Source organism: Notechis scutatus, chromosome 2 (assembly GCF_049901735.1).
Source record: "Notechis scutatus isolate UNSWTSFEM ecotype Mainland chromosome 2, rNotScu1.2, whole genome shotgun sequence".
NCBI lineage: Eukaryota > Metazoa > Chordata > Lepidosauria > Squamata > Elapidae > Notechis > Notechis scutatus.
In genome coordinates, this window is record NC_142010.1 from 15435743 (window position 1) to 15458327 (window position 22585).

Here is a 22585-nt window from a genome sequence, read left to right on the forward strand (position 1 = left end):
AGACCAATAGAAGAATAAGCACCCGCCTGGATGAACACAAAAATGCAGTCAAAAAGCTGGAACACACTTCCTCACTAGTCCAACACATGGAAGCCACAGGTCATAGAATCAACTTCAATGGCACCAAAACCCTAGCCACTATAGAAAATTCCAGCCACAGAATCATCAGAGAAGCCATAGAGATTGAAAAAGACCAGAAAGCATGAACAGAAGAGATGATTCCACCAGGCTGTCAATCATTTGGAAGCCTGCACTCACAAACAAAAAAATCTCCACACCACAAGCCAGGCAAACACCTGGGCACAAACAGATTCCCCCTGATACCTCCAGCTCAAACACACCCCAACCGGGCACCCAGATGAAACCCAGCTTCCTAACTAATGATAGCCATCCATTTACCCAAAGCCAAGCTGCACTAAAGGCCTCCAATAAAGTAACACAATGTTGCCAGCCAATCAAGATACAAAAAGAGCCAAAAAAACAGACAGAAGATATTAGAAGCAGAACACAGCAAACTCCAAGACCAATAAACACAGACCAAGACTCTCAACCAATCAGGATGAAGAAAAAACCATTCTTGCACAGCAATAGGCTGCCCCAAATTTAAATCTGAAACCACTGTAAAAGTCTGACTCACAGATGAACACTATACAGAAGCCTGATGATGGCAGATGAGATTCTGCTGAAACGTTGCTACAACTTTAAAAGCACCACTACTATGACGTGGGAAAATACCCGAACAAAGCTGAAGGCCATACATGTAAGTACCAGCGAAAACGTAAGAATATATATATATATATATATATATATATATATATATATATATATATATATATATATATATACACACACACACACACACACACACACACACACACACACACACACACACACACATTGTTATGAACTAATAAAATACGCCGTATTAAAAGTTAACAAAGCTAGCTAGGAAAGCAGGCTCGAAATCCTGCTCTCCTGATTGACCCATCAGAGCAAGTCGGGATTGGTCCATTCCAGGCATCCTGATTGGCTTAGAACGGGCCATTCCCATTGGACAGAAACCAAAGGTATTAAACATAGTTCATTGGTTAATGGGACAGCAGCCAGCCCTATAAAAGGGCTGCTGCTGTCCAAGGGTTTCGCTCTGTTCACTCTGTTCTGAAGTCACTTATTAAAGAGTTGAGTCACTACTGATGCCTCGTCTCCGTTCTTGCGCCCACGCCTCCAAACATAACACTGGTGACAAGGATGGGATGCGGAGACAATAGAGCCGACTAAGCACTCGCTGTGCACCGAACAGAGCACGTGGCTTAAAGAGCGTCAACAAAGGCAAGATGGCCAGCGGCGCTATACCACCCGCTCTATTTGACCCGGCTAACGAAGACTGGGACTCGTACATAGATCGGTTCCAGATGTTTCTGGAGACCAATATCCTGAAGGACGCTTCGCCTGGCAAGAAACGAGCGGTCTTCCTGACCCATTGTGGGCCTGCCGTTTTTAAAATGGCAAAGGCACTTGCAAAACCTGCAGAGGTGAAGATGATGGATTGGGATAACCTCGCTCCGATACTGCGGGCCCACTACGCACCCGCCGTACCTACTCTCATCCGGAGGCACGAATTTTACCAAAGAAACCAATGGAAGGGCGAGAGTGTTGGAGACTTCATTGCCGATCTCCGGAACCTGGGGGGTCTCTGTGGTTTTTCAAACCTCGAGGAAGCCATGAGAGACCGAATAGTTCTGGGATTAGATGACCACGGTGCTCAAAGCAAGATCATGGCCAAAGGGGACATCGATCTTGCAGATGCCATCGCTGATGCTACTGCAGCAGAAGCAACCAGGAAGTCGGCCGCTCGAATGCGCCGCACCAACGCACCGCTCCGCCAACTCGCCCAGGATGCCTCACCTCTTTCAGAGAGGCACGCTACAACGGCGCACCATGAAGACCTCGAGTCTCCATCAGACAGTGATGAAGAAGAGGTCAACCAACTCCGTTCTGAACGCAACCAGCGAGATCAGCGAAGCCGGAAGCCTTCACGTCAATGCGCTGGTTGTGGGGCAAATCACCCACGAGCAGAATGCAAATTCCTCGATGCACTCTGCCGCCTCTGTGGGAAGAGGGGCCATATTGCTAAAGTATGCAGGAGCAAGCGGGGGTCAAGTCCAATCCATAGAGAAAACAACGGCTGCCAAGCCACGGGCAGCCCGCCCGTGAGCCGGGATCGCCCGAACCACCAATGGAACCACTATCACTACAGAAACCGAGCACCTCCGGCGTCGACTAGACAAGAGGAGACGCACCAAACCATAACCATCGGCCACGCTTCATCTTTGGATGCAAAGAAGATCCGAGTGAAGGTCGCCATCGAAAATCACCCTTGCATCATGGAAGTAGACTCTGGGTCATCCTTATCCATGGTCTCGTGGAAGACTTGCAAACAACTGATCCCCGACATCCATCGTCAAGACCTCAGCACCCAGAGAATCATATTAAGAGACTATCAGGGAAACCGAATTCCCGTCGCCGGGTCCCGTAACGTCCAAGTCTCATTTAAAGACCGCACCGCTACACTGCCTCTTACCATTGTCGATCGGGACCAACCCAGTTTGCTGGGTCTACAGTGGTTCGTTCCGCTGGGGATTGAACTAGCCGGCATACACCAGACCGGGAGCGGTGACTTGGGAACAGCCCTTGTCCAGGAGTTCCAGGACGTATTCACGGCGCAACTAGGCAAGTACAAGGGGGGCCCCCATATCGTTTAATCTCAGCCCCAAGGTTGCGCCCATACGCCTTAAACCCCGTTGAGTGCCTTTTGCCCTTAAACCTAAAATCGATGAACAATTGGACAAATTGATAGCCCAAGAACCAATCGATCACGCCCGTTGGGAAACCCCGATAGTAACACCAATTAAGCAGGATGGATCAATAAGAATTTGTGGGGATTACTGAGCCACTCTAAACCACGCGCTCCAACAAAGCGCTTATCCCGTACCGGTAGTTCAACACCTTCTACATTCTCTGGGTGGCGGAAAAATCTTTGCAAAATTGGACTTAGCACAAGCATACCAACATCTACCCGTAGACGCAGAGAATGCTGAGGCCCAAACTATCGTTACACACCGTGGTGCGTTTAAATGCAATCAGCTCCAGTTCAGAGTGAGTGTAGCCCCAGGCATTTTCCAAAGCCTAATGGAGCGTTTACTACAAGGCATAAAAGGGGTCGTGCCTTATTTCGATGATGTTTTAATAGTTGTTCCAAATAGAGAAGTGTTGGAACACCGACTCAGAGCGGTCCTCCAAAAATTTAAAGACGCAGGGCTTAAAGTAAAACAAGACAAATGTCAACTCTGTACTGAGAGGGTTGAGTTTCTAGGGTACCTCCTCAATAAAAAGGGGATCCACCCAACCGGAAAAAAAAAATAACAGCCATCAAAAACGCCCCCAGACCTAGGAATAAAATGGACCTACAAGCCTTCCTAGGACTCATTAATTTTTATAATATCTTCTTGCCTCAGAAGGCGACGGTAGCTGAACCATTACATCGTTTGTTAGACAAGAAGGCTTCCTGGGTCTGGGGACAACGGGAAGAGAAAGCGTTCCAGCAGGTGAAAGAGCTCTTGACCTCCGACGCTGTCTTAATGCAATTTAACGAGACTTTGCCGTTAACCGTCACGTGTGACGCCTCGCCATTCGGGGTGGGAGCCATCTTAAGCCATGTTCTACCTAACGGCAAAGAAGCACCTGTTGCCTTTTTTCCCCGCACATTATCTAAAACTGAAAGAAACTATAGCCAACTCGATAAGGAGGCTCTTGCTATTGTCGCCGCTATTAAACGTTTTCATGAATATGTTTATGGACGATCATTTACCATAATTACGGACCACAAGCCGTTGCTCGGCATTATAGCGGGGGACAAGCCAACGCCCTATATACTGTCGCCAAGAATGACACGCTGGTCAGAATTTCTGGTGGCATACAATTATCAATTACAACACCGCCCGGGAAAAGCCATTCCCCACGCTGACGCCTTGAGTCGTTCCCCACTTCCGGAAACCGTCGTCGACCCAGCTCCGTCCCTCACAACGCTCCAAATAGAAGCACTGCGCTCACCGCCATTAACTGCGAGAGACATCGCCGCCGAAACCAAACGAGATCCTATCCTCGCACGTGTCCTCAGCTGGGTCGAACGAGGATGGCCAGTCGACGAAACCCACAACAATTTCGCACCGTTCAAAAGCCGCCAGACTGAATTGTTCTCTCAACAGGGTTGCATTCTATGGGGAGACAGAGTCGTCATCCCAGAGAGGCTACAACAAACCGTATTGGAGTTATTGCACGACGGACACCCTGGCATCGTGCGTATGAAGGCGCTGGCGAGAAGTTACGCCTGGTGGCGGGGCATTGATAAACAAATCGAAGCCTGGGTTAAATCTTGCCCCAAATGCCAAGAAGTCAGCACTGCCCCACCGAAGGCAACTCCAACCGAGTGGGAGAAACCTCGAGGTCCGTGGTCCCGTATACACATCGATTTGCGGGACCCACCAAGGGACACACCTTTCTGCTAACAGTCGATGCTTATTCCAACTGGCTCAAGTCACCAGAATGAAGAGCACCACCACAGAAGCAGTTACAAAAAAACTCAATAAGCTATTCGCAACACATGGCTTACCGGACATTCTAGTTTCGGATAACGGGCCCCAATTCACCGCCTTACCATTCGAACAATATCTTGCGGACCGGGGCATCCACCATGCGCTAACCTCGCCGGCTCATCCTGCCGCCAACGGAAGAGCCGAGTGAATGCTTCAATTTGTTAAAAAAACTCTGCACAAAATGGATCCAGGGGACATCGATGAAAAACTAAACAGAATCCTTTTGCTTCAACATATAACCCCACACAGCATCACCAACAAAAACCCAGCTGAACTGTTAATGGGGCGGAAACTTCACTCCCACCTCGACCGATTGCATCCTGCCTACACGCCGGAGACACCTTTCGGCTCCAGCGGAAAATGCCGCAAATTCCAGGTAGGCGATTTGGTCTATGCCAAAAACTTTTCCGGCGACCCATTGTGGGTCCCAGCAACCATAACCTACCTCACCGGCCCCAGATCTTACCGTTTGCAAACTACAGATGGCAAATCCTGGAAACGGCACATAGATCAGTTGCGTTCCAGATTGCAACCCGGCTCACTTAACTCCCCGGGAACTCTGACTAGGGGGGGAGGAAATACCGATACAGATGGGTCCGAGGACGAAATGGATGACAACGCCATTATAGAAACACAACAGCCAAGAAACGCGCCATTGGAAGAAGAATCAAGGAGGGGACTTGCTTCACCACGGCTGGAATCCGCGATGGAAGCAGGCCCACGAGACCCCGGAACTAACCCCAGGAACCTGGCTGACTACAATGAGGAGAGTGAAAATAACAGCGCCGAATCGTCTCCAGGAGAAACGGAAGCGATGCTTCCGGACATTGCGGGAAGTGCTCAACCAGAGCCAAACCGCAATCAGAAACTGATGGAGCAACGAAAGTCGACCAGGCAGGTTAAAAAACCTGCATACCTTCGAGAATACATCACCACTCCGTGTAAACGGAACCTGGGGGGAAGGGGTGTTATGAACTAATAAAATATGCCGTATTAAAAATTAACAAAAGCTAGCTAGGAAAGCAGGCTCGAAATCCTGCTCTCCTGATTGGCCCATCAGAGCAAGTCGGGATTGGTCCATTCCGGGCATCCTGATTGGCTTAGAACGGGCTGTTCCCATTGGACAGAAACCAAAGGTATTAAACGTAGTTCATTAGTTAATGGGACAGCAGCCAGCCCTATAAAAGGGCTGCTGCTGTCCAAGGGTTTCGCTCTGTTCACTCTGTTCTGAAGTCACTTATTAAAGAGTTGAGTCACTACTGATGCCTCGTCTCCGTTCTTGCGCCCACGCCCCAAACATAACACATATACATATACATATACGTATATACATTTTAGTTTGAAGCGGGTAGTGATGCATCTGCAGTGCGACCACGGACCAGAAGCCGCACTGCAGCTGCATCACTATCCGCTTCAAACCCTTCCGAGCCATACATGAAGCGAACTGACCCCCACCATGAAGATGCAGCATGACCACAAACCCGAAGCCAAACAGCAGGATCACAGCTAACCAGCTCAAATCCCCCAGCAACTAAGACTAACCTGAGCACAACCAAGCCCCCACCTGAACAGAACACACCTCCAGCCAACCAGAACACGGCCAACCCCCAACCAATCAGAACACAGCCAAACCCCCAACTATTAGGAACACACCCCCACCCAATCAGAACACAGCCAAGCCTCCACCCAATCAAGTCACACCCCCATTAGCAGTTAAAAGGAAGAAGCAGCTGCAAGCTCACATTACTCTGAGAAGCACAGAGCAGAAGACACAAGCCTGAAGATGATGAATGAGACTTCATCGAAACGTTGCCTAGATACTTCCAATCTTACGCGGGAGAAAACCCGAATAACCACAGATCCATATATATATATACACATATACATATACATATACATACATATATACATTTTACAGCATATATTGAGCAATGGTGTTTTTTTCTTTATCATTGATGTGATGTGCCTTGTTACAATAACTCCTTCTTTCTTTTAATGTTTTAATTTCTCTATATAGTTTATGATTAAATGCATGTCTTCTGTCATTTCCATAACTTATCCAAATATCAAATATTACCTTTTATTTAACTACTCATACCAAATGTTCCATATTTCATAATAGTCACTATCTTGTTTATTTTTTAACAATTTGGTAAGGCTATCCATCTCAGCACATTCATGTATTTTTTTAATTACCATATCCTCTGAAGGAATGGAAGACAGTTTCCAGTTTTGTGCATACGTTATTCTGGCCGCAGTTATGATGTGCAAAATTAAATATTGATATTTTTTCTCCATGTTTAAATCTATCATACTTAGCAGAAAGGTTTCGGGCTCAAGTTTTAAATTTTGCTTTGTTATATTTAAAATCCAATTTCTAATATTTCTCCAAAACTTCTGAGCACATGGGCAAGTCCACCACATGTGAAAATATGTTCCTTGTGCGTAGTTACATTTCCAACAGTTGGGTGGTAGGTTGGGGAACATCAACTTAGCCAGTCTCGCAGGAGGTAGGTGCCAGCGTTGAACCATTTTATATAAGTTTTCTTTATACGAGACTGACATGGTTAATTTGTAATTTGTTTGCCAGATCTGTTCCCACTTATCTAATTCAATACTATGACCCATGTTTTAGCCCAAATTATCATAGATTCTGTGACTATTCTTTTAATTTGTAGTCCAAAAGGTATTTATATGTTTTACTAATTGTTTTCTTTTCCTCTCCTAGCCATATTTTATCTAATTCTTGTAGGGTCATATTAAAGCCAAATTGTTCTCTATCTTTATTATAATGGGTTTGTATTTGTGCAAAGGACCACCATGCTATCTCCTTTCCTTGAATTTGTATTTGGGATAAGTAATTTTGTTTTAAGTTACCTTTATAGCGTTTCTTAGATTCTGGCACACCGTAAAAAGACAAAAACATGGCCCTAATGCTTGAAAAATATCTTTTGCCCATGCATTTGTTTCAGCTTCTGTTCATTCTGGCTCCTTCTCTGAAAGATAGATAGTTCACCCTGAAGCTTTTTACACACACTCTACATTGACATCTGTCATTATTCCACCACAACAGGTCTTTGATTGAAAAAGGTTCCCTGCTTCTGCATTCATACTGGTTGACTCAGATCTTAATTTGACACAGTGGGCCCAAGTTGGACTGAAGGCTCCTTGGTGCCCTCTGAGGTTGGTTGGTGCACTGATGATGTTCCCTAGTTTGGCTAATGAAATGTCTGTAACAACACAATCAAGCTCAGAGAGCACCAAGGACCCCTCATTTCAACCGTGATCTACCAATTTTCTCTTTTATTGGTAGGTTGGATTATTTTTGGCATCTTGACATCCCAGAGAAAGTTCCCATTCGCATTTCTGCATGTTTCATCAGGAAGGACTGAAATAGCTTTTTTTTTAAATACAATTTTCCTTTATTAAACAAACACACAAACACAAATTACAATAAAAATGTTGAACCTGGTAGTCTTCCTAACATCAATCTTTGTCATTACTTATGCTAAATCCAATATTACATAATTTCATTCTATATACATTAAATATGCCTATAATCATTCCTTATTTGCATGAATCTTCATCTCTAACCAACCATAACATTTGTCCCGTGTTTTATTATAATCTGAATCCTTATTTTTTAGCTCCTTTGTTAGTTTATCAATTTCTGCGCATCTCATGATTTTCCTCAATATTTCAAATTCATTTGGGCTATCTTTACTTTTCCAATTCTGTGCATACGCCAATCTTGCTGCAGTTATTACATGGATTATTAGATATATATTTTCTTTATCATATTTCCTCGTATTGATCCCTAGCAGAAAAAACTCTGGTTCTATTTTCATTGCACACATTTCTTCTATCCAGTTGTGTAAATTTTGCCAATATTTGTGGGCCTCTTTGCAACTCCACCATGTGATAATAAGTTCCTTTTTCTTTATTACATTTCCAGTACATGGGAGAAAGATTTGGATTTATTGTTGCCAATCTTGATGAAAGTATGTGCCATCTATAAAATAATTTATACAAATTTTCCTTGAATGGTATAGCTAAAGTCATTTTTAAATTTCTTTTCCAAAGTTTTGCCAATCGTCTAAATTAATGCTATACGAAATTTTCATCCATACCACCATTGTTTCTTCTTTTTCTTCTTCAATTTATTCAATCTTCATCTTCTCAGATTTTAATAAAATTTCATCTAATTTTGTCTTAGTTTTGCTAATTCCCCACTCTTTCTTATCTTTTAAGTATTTTGATTGGAGTTGCAAATAGGCCCACCATTCCACATCATGTATTTAAGAGTCTAACTTTGTGCCTTTGTACCTAGTTGTAACCCTTTAAATCAGGGGTCTCCAACCTTGTCCACTTTAAGACTTGTGGACTTCAACTCCCAAATTCAATTCAAAGTTGGAGACCCTTGTTCCATATGAAGTGATAAACTAAGACCAAATCTAAGTAGCACTTTTCCAAATTGTCCCTGATTTCTTTCAATATGAGGAAGGAGGCTTTTCTTTAGAGTCAATCCTTGTTCCAGTGCTTCAGTTTTTCTGAGACAAGGAACATCAAGACAGTCATTATGATTTCTTGTGAATGGAAAGCCTTGGACCTTCTCCCTAGAGCAGAAGGCCTGTTCTTCTATCTCCAAGGCATAGAAAGACAAGTATGGAAAATTCTGACCAGTGTGGTCTATTTAAGAATGTAAACTTGTAGCCATGACAAACTAAACCTGAATTCAAAGCATATTTCCCAATGGTGTCAACAAGAAGCAAAGTCCAGTCTTGATTACAGTTATCCTTGCCTCTTTCACTTCACTTGCAATTGTGCTGAAGTATCCTAAGCCATTTTACAAAAGCTATAAGGGTTTGGGGGACGTGGTGGTTCAGTGGCTAAGGCTGAGCTTGTTGAGCTTGTTCAGCAGGTGGAGAGCAGTTCAGCGTTTGAATCCCTAGCCCTGCGTATCAGAATGAGGTCCCATTACTTGTCCCAACTTCTGCCAATCTAGCAGTACGTGGCATGTAAAGTAAGTAGGAAAATAGGGACCACTTTGGTGGGAAGATAACAGCATTCAAATGCGCCTTCGGCATTTAGTCAGGAAGCTGGTCACATGACCACGGAGGCGTCTTTGGACAGCGCTGACTCTTCGGCTTTGTAATGGAGATAGAGCACCACCTCCTAGAGCCAGAAACAACTAGCCTTTTTGTATATGCGAAACTACCTTTATAAAGGTTCTATTTTCCACATTCAATCCTCACTGAATTAGTGAATAGGCTTAACCACTTGAAAATGTCGCAAGGCTTTGGAAAACAGAGAAAAGATACCAATGTTTCCCACCTTATTGAGCAACTTTAGCTGTAAAAAGAGCATCTTGATCGATAGTAAGTCTCTGTCTTTCAAAACTCCCCAGTTGCTCTCTAATGGGATCCTTCCTGAAAGAACTATCAAGCTTATGATGTTCAGATCTGCTGCCACATGTATTTGTTAAGTACAGTTTCATCTGGGAAGATTGCAAAACTCCATTCTTCTTCAGAAATGGATGGAATCAGAACAGAAATATCCAGGAATGATAAAAGCAAAAACCTTGGTTTTCTATCCCACAGTAGTTTTTTTGTTTGTTTTTCAGATTTGAGTCTTTCTACTACTTTCTGTCAGACTTACACCAAATATCCTGAGTTTGGAGAACAAGTATTATCACTGTCCTCAAAGGAAAAAGAAAAATCCAGCAAATTTGTAATCCCTTATAAATGCAGATGGAAATAAATAATTGATAAAATTGGGAAAGTACAGGGAGCATTCTAGACTGGATCACAAATAAATTGAGCAAACAAACAAATGCAAAGTTTATTCATAAAGCCTTTGAAAGCAACAGGGTAATTATCATAAAGCATGGATTTGTCCACGGGAAGAAAGTTTACCAGCTAATGTTGTCCGGAGTAAATCAGATACAAAACATAGCCAGATGAGCTCATTCCTACTTTATTGTGATGCTGCGTTAACAGAATTTAACAATTCTGAAAGTGTAAACAGGATGTACCAACTACCAACATTTTTCAGCCTGAAAATTTAGGAGAATTACTGTCATTCTTTCTCTCATACTACACAGCTATGGGTTCCCTCTCTTATTTGAACCCCAGGCGAAGTTCTTCTCATTGTCTGAAAAGTCATTTTCCGCGTGTGTACACTTTCTAAATAATTATGAAATTCTGGTGATATAACTAGATTTTAGTAAAGCAATTGTTTGATATGATTAATAATCTAGTTATGTGACAGCTGGGTAGTATGTGGATAAAATTGTCTTTGTACTCAATAATTGTTCAATGTTCCTCATAAAACTTGCTAGTTTTAAATAGCAATTAGTCATTGATCATCTAGTCTATATTTTCTGTGATAGAGAAAAGTACAGTTGACAATTCATGATTTTAGGTAAAACCGTTATATCAACTCATAGAAAAAGGTATTTTGAACTTATTTAAAGATACTAAGCTTCAAGAAAAATATTTATTATTTTCACAGTACAGATAAATTTGCAAATAAAGCCACAAGAAAAATATCTGATTTTTGTAGCTAGGACTTAACAAAGTAAGGCAGCTTTAATATAGACATTTGTGTGTGTGTGTGTGTGTGTGTGTGTGTTTGCGTGAGTGCGTGTGTTTGGGTGTCATGTGTGTATGTAAATTTCACTGATTATAATAAATTAGTAGTGATGTGGTTGGATAATAATCATATTATCGGCCACATGACTATGGAAACGTCTTTGAATAGTGCTGGCTCTTCAGCTTTGTAACAGAGATGATCACCACCCCCTAGAGCCGGACACGACTAGCACATATGTGTGAGGGGAACCTTTACCTTTACCTGTCATGCCACAGCAAAGCAGACTTTTGGCACTTTTGCTACAAAAAGTCTTTGCTGTGCATTTATTTATGGGCTTTCTCACCGAGAAATAAAAGCAATGAGTTGTATTTTCTAATTCAGGTTGTATTTTCTAACCCTATGCCCTTTATGGTTTCTTTCTCCTGTATTACTTGCATTACATAATGAGAAGCAAAGGTGGAAAGACAGATTGTAACTAGATTAAGCAAATGAAGAAATTGTGAAATCATAACAAGGGACTGAGGACTGATTGAATATCCACCTGCAACTCTTAGGCTTCTAAAAATCATTTTGAAACTGTCTAATTGAATCTCACCCCAGGAGGGGGGGGGGAGAAGAAAGAGTTAATGGAACAGTTAACACTTAATGGAAGAGGACTGGGATGAAGGAGAAGCCATCTTTAATGGACAAAAAGTTATAGCTGAAAAGAACAAGGGGGGGGGGAGAAAATGGAGAATTCAGAACTTAAAAAAGCAACCAAGAAAGGGGAAAATAAGATGAAAAATCGATACAATGCCAGAAAGCAACAGAAAAGAGAAACACAACAGAGAGGGAAGATCAAAAAAGTGGAATTTGAGAGATGGGGGACAAAAAGACCAGAATTGATAAGAAAGGAAGGGGAAAAGGAAAGAGAAGCCATAAAGGTTTAAAACAAGATGCTAAAAAAAGGTTTTTTTTCAGAGCTAAAGGGTAAAATTTAAATTAAAAAAAATATATGATTCTGCAAAAGTACATAAGATTGTATTGTAGATATTAGTATTTGAAGCTGAGTTAGAAAATTGAAATATGAGTTAATAATGTATTAAAGGGAACATATAAAATGTTTAAGAGTAAATAATAGAGTTTAATTTTCTATGGAATATTGTTTTGACCATACTATAAACTCAACCCCTTTTTTATTTTTGTTTTATTATTTTAAAATGTATTGTGCTAAGCAGAATCAGTATGGAAAGTATGTATTATTTCAAGTGTCAAATCTAGGGGGAAGATAAAAAGTTGTCATACTTCAATCAGTGATTACAGAAGAAATATTGTATTAGAAAGAAAAGATAGATAATTGAAGAGAACAGGCAAAAGATACAAGTATAATTATTTAAAATGAGATGAAATAAATATAATAGAATTATGAGAGTGAATAGAGCAGAGAAAATATATAGAAAATACAGAATGTTAATTAAGATATGAAACAGTATATTAACTGAGTATGAATTTGATTTATGTCTGTATAAAAAGAGGTAACCCGGGGTAAGCCGCTTTCCAAAAATAAGTTTTAGGTATTTATGTTTTGTGTTTTGTATGTCTATGTTTGAATCAATAAAATCTTAGAAGAATGTAAGAAGAATGTTGGAAGAGAATAATGAAATTGTAAATAAGACAGATGGATATAAAGAATGTATACAATCTAAAGTAAAAGAAATATAATTTGAATAATAGAAGGGAGAAATAAAGAGAAGCTGGGATAAGATATGAAGTTGAACAGATAAGGTAAATATATATATTAAATTGTGCTTGTATGGAAATGTGATAATTTGGAATTATTCCGTCTTTAAATAAGATGTTTTATTGGTTTTTTCAGAAAAGATCTTTTATGTTATTACATTCTATGCTTTGTTTGTTTGTGTACTCTTTTGTAAAAATTAATAAAATTTGTTTTTAAAAAAAGAATATCCACCTGCAACTCTGCTCTAGTGGAAATATTCATCAGAGGGAATTCTTAGGAATCTGCACTTCTTCAGTACTGGGCTAGACACCATTAAGAGGGCAATCAGTGCCCGTTATCTCAATTTATCCTGATTTTTTGCCTTGGAATGTACTTACCAAATATCACAACTAGGATTGTAGAGTCACCTTGCCTGCGTTAGACTGGAAAGACAAAATATTCTCATGTATTTGTATAGGTCTAGTATTTGTATGGAGTATTACCCAAGTGGACCCTTTCATGAGATTTTAGATTACTATTCCTGTTGAAACTCTTCCCACACTCCTTGCACTGATATGGCTTCTCTCCTGTGTGGATCTTTTTATGGCAAGTAAGAAGGCTACTCCTTCTAAAGCTCTTCCCACACTCCATACATTGATATGGCTTTTCCCCTGTGTGGATCCGTTTATGGGCAGTAAGATAACAGTTGGTACTAAAACACTTCCCACATTCCAGACATTTATATGGCTTCTCCCCTGTGATTCCTTTGATGGTTCAAGAGAATAGTTATTAGGGAAAATTTTTCCACACTCCAAGCAAGTGCATGGTTTATCTTCTGAATGGGTCATTTCATGGGAAATGAGGTGATCAGATCAAAGCCCTTTCCACAGTCCATACACTTATGTGGTTTCTCCCCTATGTGGTTCCTTTCATGTTCCCTAAGAGATGGGTTTTCACAGAAACCCATTCCACATTTTCTGCATTTATATGGCTTGCTCCTTGTGTGAATTCTTTTATGGGAAGTAAGATTACTGCTTTGAGTAAACGTCTTTCCACACTCCATGCATTTATATGGTTTCTCCCCTGTGTGGATGAACTTATGAGAAGTAAGATGGCTACCCTGAGTAAAGCTCTTGCCACATTCCATGCATTTATATGGTTTCTCCCGTGTGAATCCTTTTATTGGAGGTAAGATCAGCATTCCTCCTAAAGCCTTTTCCGCATTGTCCACATTTATGTGGCTTCTCCCCTGTGTGGATTCTTTTATGGGAAGCAAGATTACCACTTTGAGTAAAAGACTTTCCACATTCCATGCATTTATAGGGCCTTTCTCCATTGTGATTCCTCTGGTGGCTTCTGAGAGCGCAATTATCACGGAAGGCCTTTCCATACTGGGTACAGTTATACGGTTTCTCTTTTGAATGTGTTGTTTTATGGGAAATGAGGTGACTGGATTTAGAAAAGCTCTTTCCACACTCCAGGCATTTATAGGGTCTTTCTTCTGTATGGATCTTTCTATGATAAGTAGGTTGACTGATCCAAGGAAAGCTTTTTTGAATTCCACTTTGTGATTGGTTTCTCTCATCAGTTTTGGGTCCCAGCTGAATGGCAAACTTCCCCTTTTCCTCTTGGATGAATTGTTTGGCATTGTTCTCTGTAATTCTTATCCTCCTGGACAGTATTTTCTTCAAAAAGAAACATGAGAAATTGTAGCAAGATTAGGAACATGTTTAAAGATATTTTTTCCTTAAATTTTGCCAAAGAATCATCAATATAATTTGGGTGTTTTGCTGGCTGATACAAAAGAATCTGATTTTAGCTTCTGCTAAAGATGAATTTCCAGGTGGGCTAATACCAAGTTCATATATCCTCATCAAATCAGAACACAATTGCCCTCAGAGAAAACCTTAATCTAATCTTTTACAACTAGCATTTGCAAGGCCCTTGATAACATATGCTGCATCATATGCTCACCCACCTTGGGTCAAATTAAATCCCCCAATAACTATATAACTGTGATTCTGGACCAAAGAGAAGATACATAAGGATGAAAGAAACAATGTAATCTATAAAATCAACTGTAACCCATTGCAATTCTACAAACATCACATCAATTAAAAACCAGGATCCATGAACACCAGCTGGCATTCAAATGCCTAAATCTCAAATCCTTAACCTCTACCCACACTGACACCAAATAGCACCAGATTGATTGGAACAGAAGAAACATCTGCGACACTAACATCTACCATGCTTGTAAGTTTATTGAAACCTGGCACTCCAAAAGCAATTTCATCAACAGAAATATTGACTTACAACCAGTCACCGCTGGTTGTAGATTCAAAATTTTTTTACTACTGGTTCTGTGAGTGTGGCTTGGCGGGCCTTGCAGGGGAAAGATACTGTAAAATCTCCAGTCAGAGGTGGTATTTGCCAGTTCTCCGAACTACTCAAAATTTCTGCTACCAGTTCTCCAGAAATCAACCACACAACTGTCCAGAGACAGAACTGACCCCCAGCCAACCCACACAAGCCCCCACACCAGCAGTTCATCTCCCAATGATCCTCACCTAATGTAACCTCCCTAAAACCCGTCATAAAGCTCTTACTGATGACTCACACCTGACCCATTACATGACCCTCACTTGACACACCCACACCTGAAGCCCTTATAAACAGAAGAACACTAATACTGACATCCACTAAACTCCGCTGAAGATGTTACCTAGCCTGGTAACGAAACGTTCAGAAACCAAATCCACAAGCTCGGAAAATGAACCTTCACACTCATCCCACAAACACTCACCAGTATTGCAAACTAATACACATCTAAGGCAGGGGTGGGATTCAATCGGTGTTACTACCATTTCAGTGAGAGTGTGTTTTGCTTCGCGCGCATGTGTGTGTTTGCAACATTTGCAAAAAAACATCAGCTGTGCCACCCGGACAGCTGACAAGTGCTGTGCGCAGGTGCGCAGCATTTGAAAATCCTCTTCTTTCCTGATTTTTCAACCTTAGTTGTGCCGCACAAAGCAGATGAGGTTGAAAAGGCAGGAAATAAAGGACAGCCAAGAGCCCGGGCAGGTGGGCGAGCCAAAGGACGACCAAAAGGTTGTCGCAGTGAACCGGTTCGGTGACTGCTGCTCTTCAGAGCTACCGGTTCTATAGAACCGGGCCAAACCGGTAGCATTCCACCCCTGATCTAAGGAAATGGGTATTGATTTCCTTCTTCAAAAAATCAAGGTTATTTTTTTTATCAAAGTAGATGGCTACATCTAACCCCTAAATGTCTTCTCTTAGTTTCTGACCATAGATAGTTCTTACCCAGAGAAGCCAGATTCCTGAAATTCTCCAGCATGACCTCTCCATGGAAAGTTTTTTGATCATGATCCAGCTGAGACCACTCCTCCTCAGAGAAATACACAGCCACTTCCTCAAAAGACACACGATCCTAAACAAGAAACACATTTCCCCGCTAACAGACAATAGCAAAAAGAATTTGAGACTTCTCTTCCACCAATTCCAGAAGAGATTTGCAATGAATGAAATGGTCAATTGCTGCAGAATTTAAAATAAGATGGCACAACTTTTAGCAGATGCCACAACGTGAAGGATATGTTATATTCAGGACTTTTAATGGCTTTCAGTGAAGCCAACTAAGATAGTCTTAGCAGTATCTATGAGGGCAGAAGGAAATACTGGAGAAAGCCATCTGACATTTTTGCCAATCACTTTACCACTTACCACTTAGGGACCATCATGCTCACACTCTGCACCACATTAAAAGTGTTGGGAGAGCTTGTAATGGTATATGGCAGGGGTGTCAAACTCGATTTCATTGAGGACCGCATCAGGGTTGTGTTTGACCTGGGGGGGAAGGGCATGGCCGGGGGCATGGCCAGTTCAATGTCACTTGTGTCGGGAGCACCTATGGTGGCCCAAGCACTCTGCCAGTGAAAACAGGCTCCCAAGCTCCATTTTCAGCTGTGACGGCCTCCTGTAACCCTCTGCCAGTGAAAACAGAGCTTGGGAGGGCCACACATGGTCCTCCCGAGCTCCATTTTCACTGGCAGAGGGACCACAGGCCAATCCTTCACTATTTCCAGGGTGGCCCAATGGGCCAGATCTAAGCACCCTGCAGGTTGGATCTGGCCCCCAGGCCTTGAGTTTGACACCTTTGGTATATGTGATTGATCCTGGAAGACAGGAAGAAGACCCTTAGCTGAAACAATGGTCTGCTCAATTAAATTTGAGTTTCAGGAGGCACTCCTCCCCAAGATGGCTGCTGAACAGTAAGAAACTTTTTCTCTCTTGCCAGTGATGTGCTGATTTTGCTGCCAAAAATCAATTGCTGCTGGTATTGCTCTCTGGATTTGAATGGGAGCATTTAATAATGATCTAAGGCAGCTTTTGGACAGCAGTGGACCTATTTAACTAGAATGCATTAAAGTTACAGGAACCTTAGATTCCTCTAATATTGGTACTCAGCATTATGTAAGCACAAGCAATAGAACAAAGTCAAACTAGACTCTTGGACTTCAAGAGAGCTGATTTTAATAATCTTAGAGACAGCTTGAGAAGGATTCCGTGGACAAAAATCCTCAAGGGGAAACAACCCAAGAAGTTTGGGAAGTGAGATTATAAAAGCCCAGTCTACCAAAATTCCAGTGAAGAAGAAAAGTAAGAGATCTCAAAAGAAAGCAGCATGGCTACCAATAGTACTCTCTGATAAAATGAGAGACAAAAAGGACAAGTATAAAAAGGAACTTTATAGCAAGTGGAAAAGAGGCACATAACTAAGGCAGAATATCAGCAAATAGTCTGAACCCACAAAGATGCAGTTAGGAAAGCTAAGGCTCAAAATGAACTAAGGCTTGCGACAAAAAGCAAAAAATAACAAAAAAGCTTCTTTCAATATGGAGGCATATAAATTTAATACATAAAAATAAAAAACATCTTGCCCTTGAGACGACATCGGCCTTCTGGGAGGGTCTTAAAACCTGGCTCTGGCAGTTGGGTTGGGACCTGATAGAGATGTGCTATGCTGGAGGTAGCAGACTGAGTAAGAGACAAAAGTCCATCCAGAACAACACATGAAGGTTTTTAACCTTCATTTAATCGTTAATTTTAATGCTTTCATATTTATGCTTTTATGCCATTGTAAGCCACTCATGGTCACTCTGGATCAGGGGTGTCAAACTCACATCGTCACGGCAACATCACATGACTTCTTTCCCCTTCGTTAAACTGGGCGTGAGTGTGGCCAGTGCATGACGCATCTGGCCGACAGGGCGGGAGTTTGACAGCCCTGCTCTGGATAGTGAGTAGGAGGCGTATAAATTTAATATGCTCTCAGTGACTCAGCGTGGCTTACAAAATATATATATTACTTTGAACTCCAGAACAAAATGAAACTCATCCAAGATTCATGGATCTTTTCCAAAGTTTTTCCTACCTGAGGCAGAGGTTCAGTCGCTCTTTCAGCTACATCATAAAGAGGAGTTGATTCTAAAAATACCAAGGACTGGTTTTGGTTCTCTGTGAGAGGAAGAAAAAGTGTGAAAGCAGATTTGATTAAAAAAAATACAGATTCCATCCAAGAGGGGCAAAATAATCAGAGTTAGCTGGATGTATCATATAGAAGGTGCTTCTATTACCTGACATGGTATCCCGATTTTCATTTTTCTGGAAGATCTCCTTGAGCAGTTCTTGAGAGAGTTTGGATGATTCTTTCCTTCCCTTGGCATATTCAGTGACTGCTTCCAAGGATATCTAGACATTTCCCAGGAGAAACAAGGAAGAGCAGAAGGAAAGGAATGAATTCCCATACTGCACCCCCAACTTTGGAGACCGCAATGTTCATCACCAAAGCAGGAAAGTGAGAATGGATGAATCCCTCCACATATATTTTGTTAAAGAAGAATGGAACAACTCTAAACTCCTCTTTAGAGTCGCCATGGCTATATTCTCACACCTGCAACTCTTCTTGCATCTTTGCCTCCTCCTGGCTCAGCAGGAATCCTTCGGCGAGGGCCACCACCTGGGAACTCGTCTCTGTTCCACACTCCCACACCCATTTCTCCATCTCTGGAGGTAGGACAGGCAGGAACTGCTCCAGGAGCACCAGGTCCAACATCTGAGCCTTCGTGTGTCTTTCTGGCTGCAGCCACTGAAGGCAAAGGCAGTGAAGGTGACTGCAAACATCTCTGGGCCCAGTCACCTTCTGGAACTCTACTTTTCTGAAGGGACAGCACTGGATCTCTAAAGTATTAGGTCCTATTTTGTGGATCTTCTGCCTAAGACTCAACCCATTTTTCCCACAGCTCCAGGGCTGAGCAGCAAGCGGGCCTTTTCCAGTTCCTGCATCTGCTAGGTGTTGTCCTTACATCTTTTTTTTCTCTCTAATCCAGTTGCAAAATAGGTCAATGGATCTCCAGAAGTCTTCCTATTCACAAGACCTGAATTTCATGAAGAGATCTTGGGCAAGTTTCCCAAGGACACTCCACACTTTACAAGATGCTTTCATCTTCAGATGGAGCAGGAAAGGTTTCCACTTAACATATCTGAAATGAAAAACAGAAATTTCCATTAATTATAGGGTGATTAATTTAACTACTAAGGATCCTTTTCCAAAACATACAGTAAAAGATGTCAAATGAATCTACTAATGTTTGGAAAGAGGAAGGAGAATCTTATTAGGTAGGTTGATTTATGTGGTTGAAATTAAGGAGAAAATTTCTGGATCAACCTTTTGCAATGATTTAACCTACTGGAGAAACACATAAAATGTGTCATGGATTTCTATTTCTGAGGTTTCTGCTAACATGATTTTTGTGGCTATGAATAGAGATAAGAAAAACTCTTAAAACAATCTGACTCACGAATGTCTCAGGTCACAAAGAGAAATTAAGAGGAGTGCCATGTAAATTGATTTAATAATTACTTATCGATTTAATATATCAACATTTGATATATTTGAACATATAGTAAAAGCAGAACCAAAAGTGGTATTCAGCAGGTTCTGACCAGTTCTGGAGAATCAGTAGCGGAAATTTTGAGTAGTTCAGAGAACTAGCAAATACCACCTCTGACTGGCCCCGCCCCCCATCTATTTTCTGCCTCCCAGAGATGGAAAGCAGGTTAGTGGGGTGGGGAGGGAATAGGATTTTGCAGTAACCTTCACCTGCCATGCCTACCAAGCCACACCCACTAAGCCACACCACACCCACAGAACTGGTAGTAAAAAAAATTGAATAGCACCACTGAGCAGAACATTACTACCTGGCAGAAATACCCTTACAGAACTTCTGAAGCCTGAATTAACAAACCACCATCCAATACATACATAGGTCTACAACTGAAATAAATAAACCAGCTGCAACTTGACATGAGGGTCTGTTTTCATGCAAATCCTAGAAACTAAAAAGTCCCCACTTTTTAGCCTAATCCAGTCTTTTTCCAACTTCGACTTCAACACTCAAGACTGTAAAGCTGTCAACTTTTGACAAACGCCGGTGTCATGGGACACAAGTTGCGAATGCTGCGTCTCAGCCCCATTTGCACCTCCGTCCCTGCAACGTCTCCCTTCTTTGTCTGCGGGAAGAGTCCCTTTGCGGTCGTAGGGAAAGGCTGGGAAGCAGCACTCCAGTTCCTGTCGTCGCACACTCGTCCTTGCACTCGGGACCCAGTCCTTGCACCCACAGCCAATAGGTCAGGAGGACTTCGAGCCTGCCTCCACTCCTCCAGTAAATGGGAAGAAACGGCCCCTCTCTTCTGGCGATACCATTTCTCCCCCTCCGCCTGGCTCATGCATGGGAAAGGGTGGCAGTGGAAAACCTGGGACCCCGATGAAGACTTGGACTGTCTCCACGCACCTCTCCAGCGCGGGACTCCTTTTCATGGGCAGAGCCCATGGAATTCGAGAGTTTCACGGAATTCGAGAGTTTCATCAGGATCCGGATCCCCGCAATAACTTCCCGGGAGACTCTGCCAAGTGGAAAAGCCCCGCCTCCCACTCACCGCGGAGGGAGGGGAGGGAACAGAAGGAGCAGCCGCTTCCCGGACGCCCGGGCAACACAAGTCTTCTATTAGAGCTGAAGAGCCCAGCGCATGCTCAGTTCCCTCCTGAAACTGAGAGCGCCCTCTGGTGGATTCTCCGCAAAGTGCCAGGATTCCCCGAAACGGCGGGAGAGTGGAGAGCGTCTCTGAGGGGAAGAGGAAGGCAAGGATGATAAGCATCGGAGTAGCGGGGGAAAGCCCCTTTCAACGCCTCCCTGCCTGAGAAAGGCGCTTCGGTACTTTCAGAGACGGCACTTTTTCCATCTCCCTCTCCTTTCTGCCCAGGAACCGTCTGTGAAGATGGAGAAAAATCTCTCTGGAGGATTTCTCAGTTCCCTCAAAGAACAGCTGCCCTGAAAGGCCGCGCTGTCAGAAGATGACGAGCCTTTGTGGAAAACACAGATTTCTTTTGTTATATCTATAGTTCAATATATACAGCTGCCTTTCTCAAATTCTTGGCTCTGGGTGCCTAAGAATACTTGGAAAGGCCGAGTGTCGACAAAGGAAATAATGCTATACAAGTATAAAAAGAAAATCACTTCCAAAATGGGGAAAAAGATGAAACGTGTGGATGTTCCAGAAATTTTACCTCACAATGAGGTTCCTTGGTGAAGAAACAAAGAGGGGGAAACATGATGACTTATCTGTGACTGGAGAAAAAGTGGATTTGTAAATTGAAGGAAAGAAAATATTGAATAGGGGATTTTAAAAACAAAATTTCACCGAACAAAATCAGTTAAATACAGGTAGTTTGTTTAATGACTGCTCAAGTTAGGAAGAATTTGTCTTATGCAGTTGCAAAGATTTAATACAGTCCTCCTGTCAGAAAATCTGTTTGTGTGGTTGCAGAGTTGAACCAATTTGACGACACATAATCAATTTATTTTCAATAAGGCTGGATAAGAATACCAGCATTGTCCTTTTGTGTCTATCCTCATTTTTGCCACAAATTTCCACAATTTTCCATGTGTGCTACTTGTCATGTAATATCACATCTGTATTTATGACACATCTAGGTTTCTGTTGGATGCTTGGCTAGATATCCATCTTCCGTACAAGAACTTTTTCTTAATAAAGCTACTTGGTTTATCCACTCCATATACGGAAAAAACTAAAAACAGATTCAAACATTAGGAACTACTGCTAAGCTGCCTTTGAGTAAATGATTTCAATCTGACGTGAGACTCAAACCCTCAAGTATGGATCCTCCAAAAATAATCCCACATTTGTAATTTTCAATGTGTCCAAAGACCAGTAACTGTATGATGGAAAAAAACTATACCAACTGTGTTTGATTTAATTTAAAAAGTATATGTGATACAATCCATTTTAGCTTTTGTCAACCTCATGTCACTCTGCAGCAAAGCAGACTGTTTGCACCTTCATAGAGAACCCTTTGCATGTGTATTTATAGGCTTTCTCATCACTATGGCTCCTTTGATAAAAAGAAAACTCTCCCTTTAAAACTCTTTCCATACTATGCACATTTATATGAGATTATGGGGAGGATTCAGTGTCATAAAGGCACTTTTGACTGAATAATGCTCACATTGCTATTACAAGTTCCCATGTCCTGATTTCA

General features: G+C 42.0%; 2 protein-coding genes across 2 annotated transcripts in view; both read right to left on the reverse strand.

Annotated features, from left to right (window-relative positions):
- The window catches only part of LOC113427510 (uncharacterized), a 124972-nt gene that overhangs the window by 71054 nt on the left and 31333 nt on the right, over positions 1 to 22585 (reverse strand). The gene's annotated exons all lie outside the window — the stretch shown is intronic.
- Positions 11389 to 18479, reverse strand: LOC148131827 (uncharacterized). The gene is given in 6 exon segments (XM_087953580.1): positions 11389 to 11787; positions 13198 to 13717; positions 13806 to 14108; positions 14110 to 14630; positions 16270 to 16396; positions 18401 to 18479. Coding segments are annotated over 4 exon segments (1179 nt in total). The 5' UTR covers positions 16333 to 16396; positions 18401 to 18479; the 3' UTR covers positions 11389 to 11787; positions 13198 to 13425.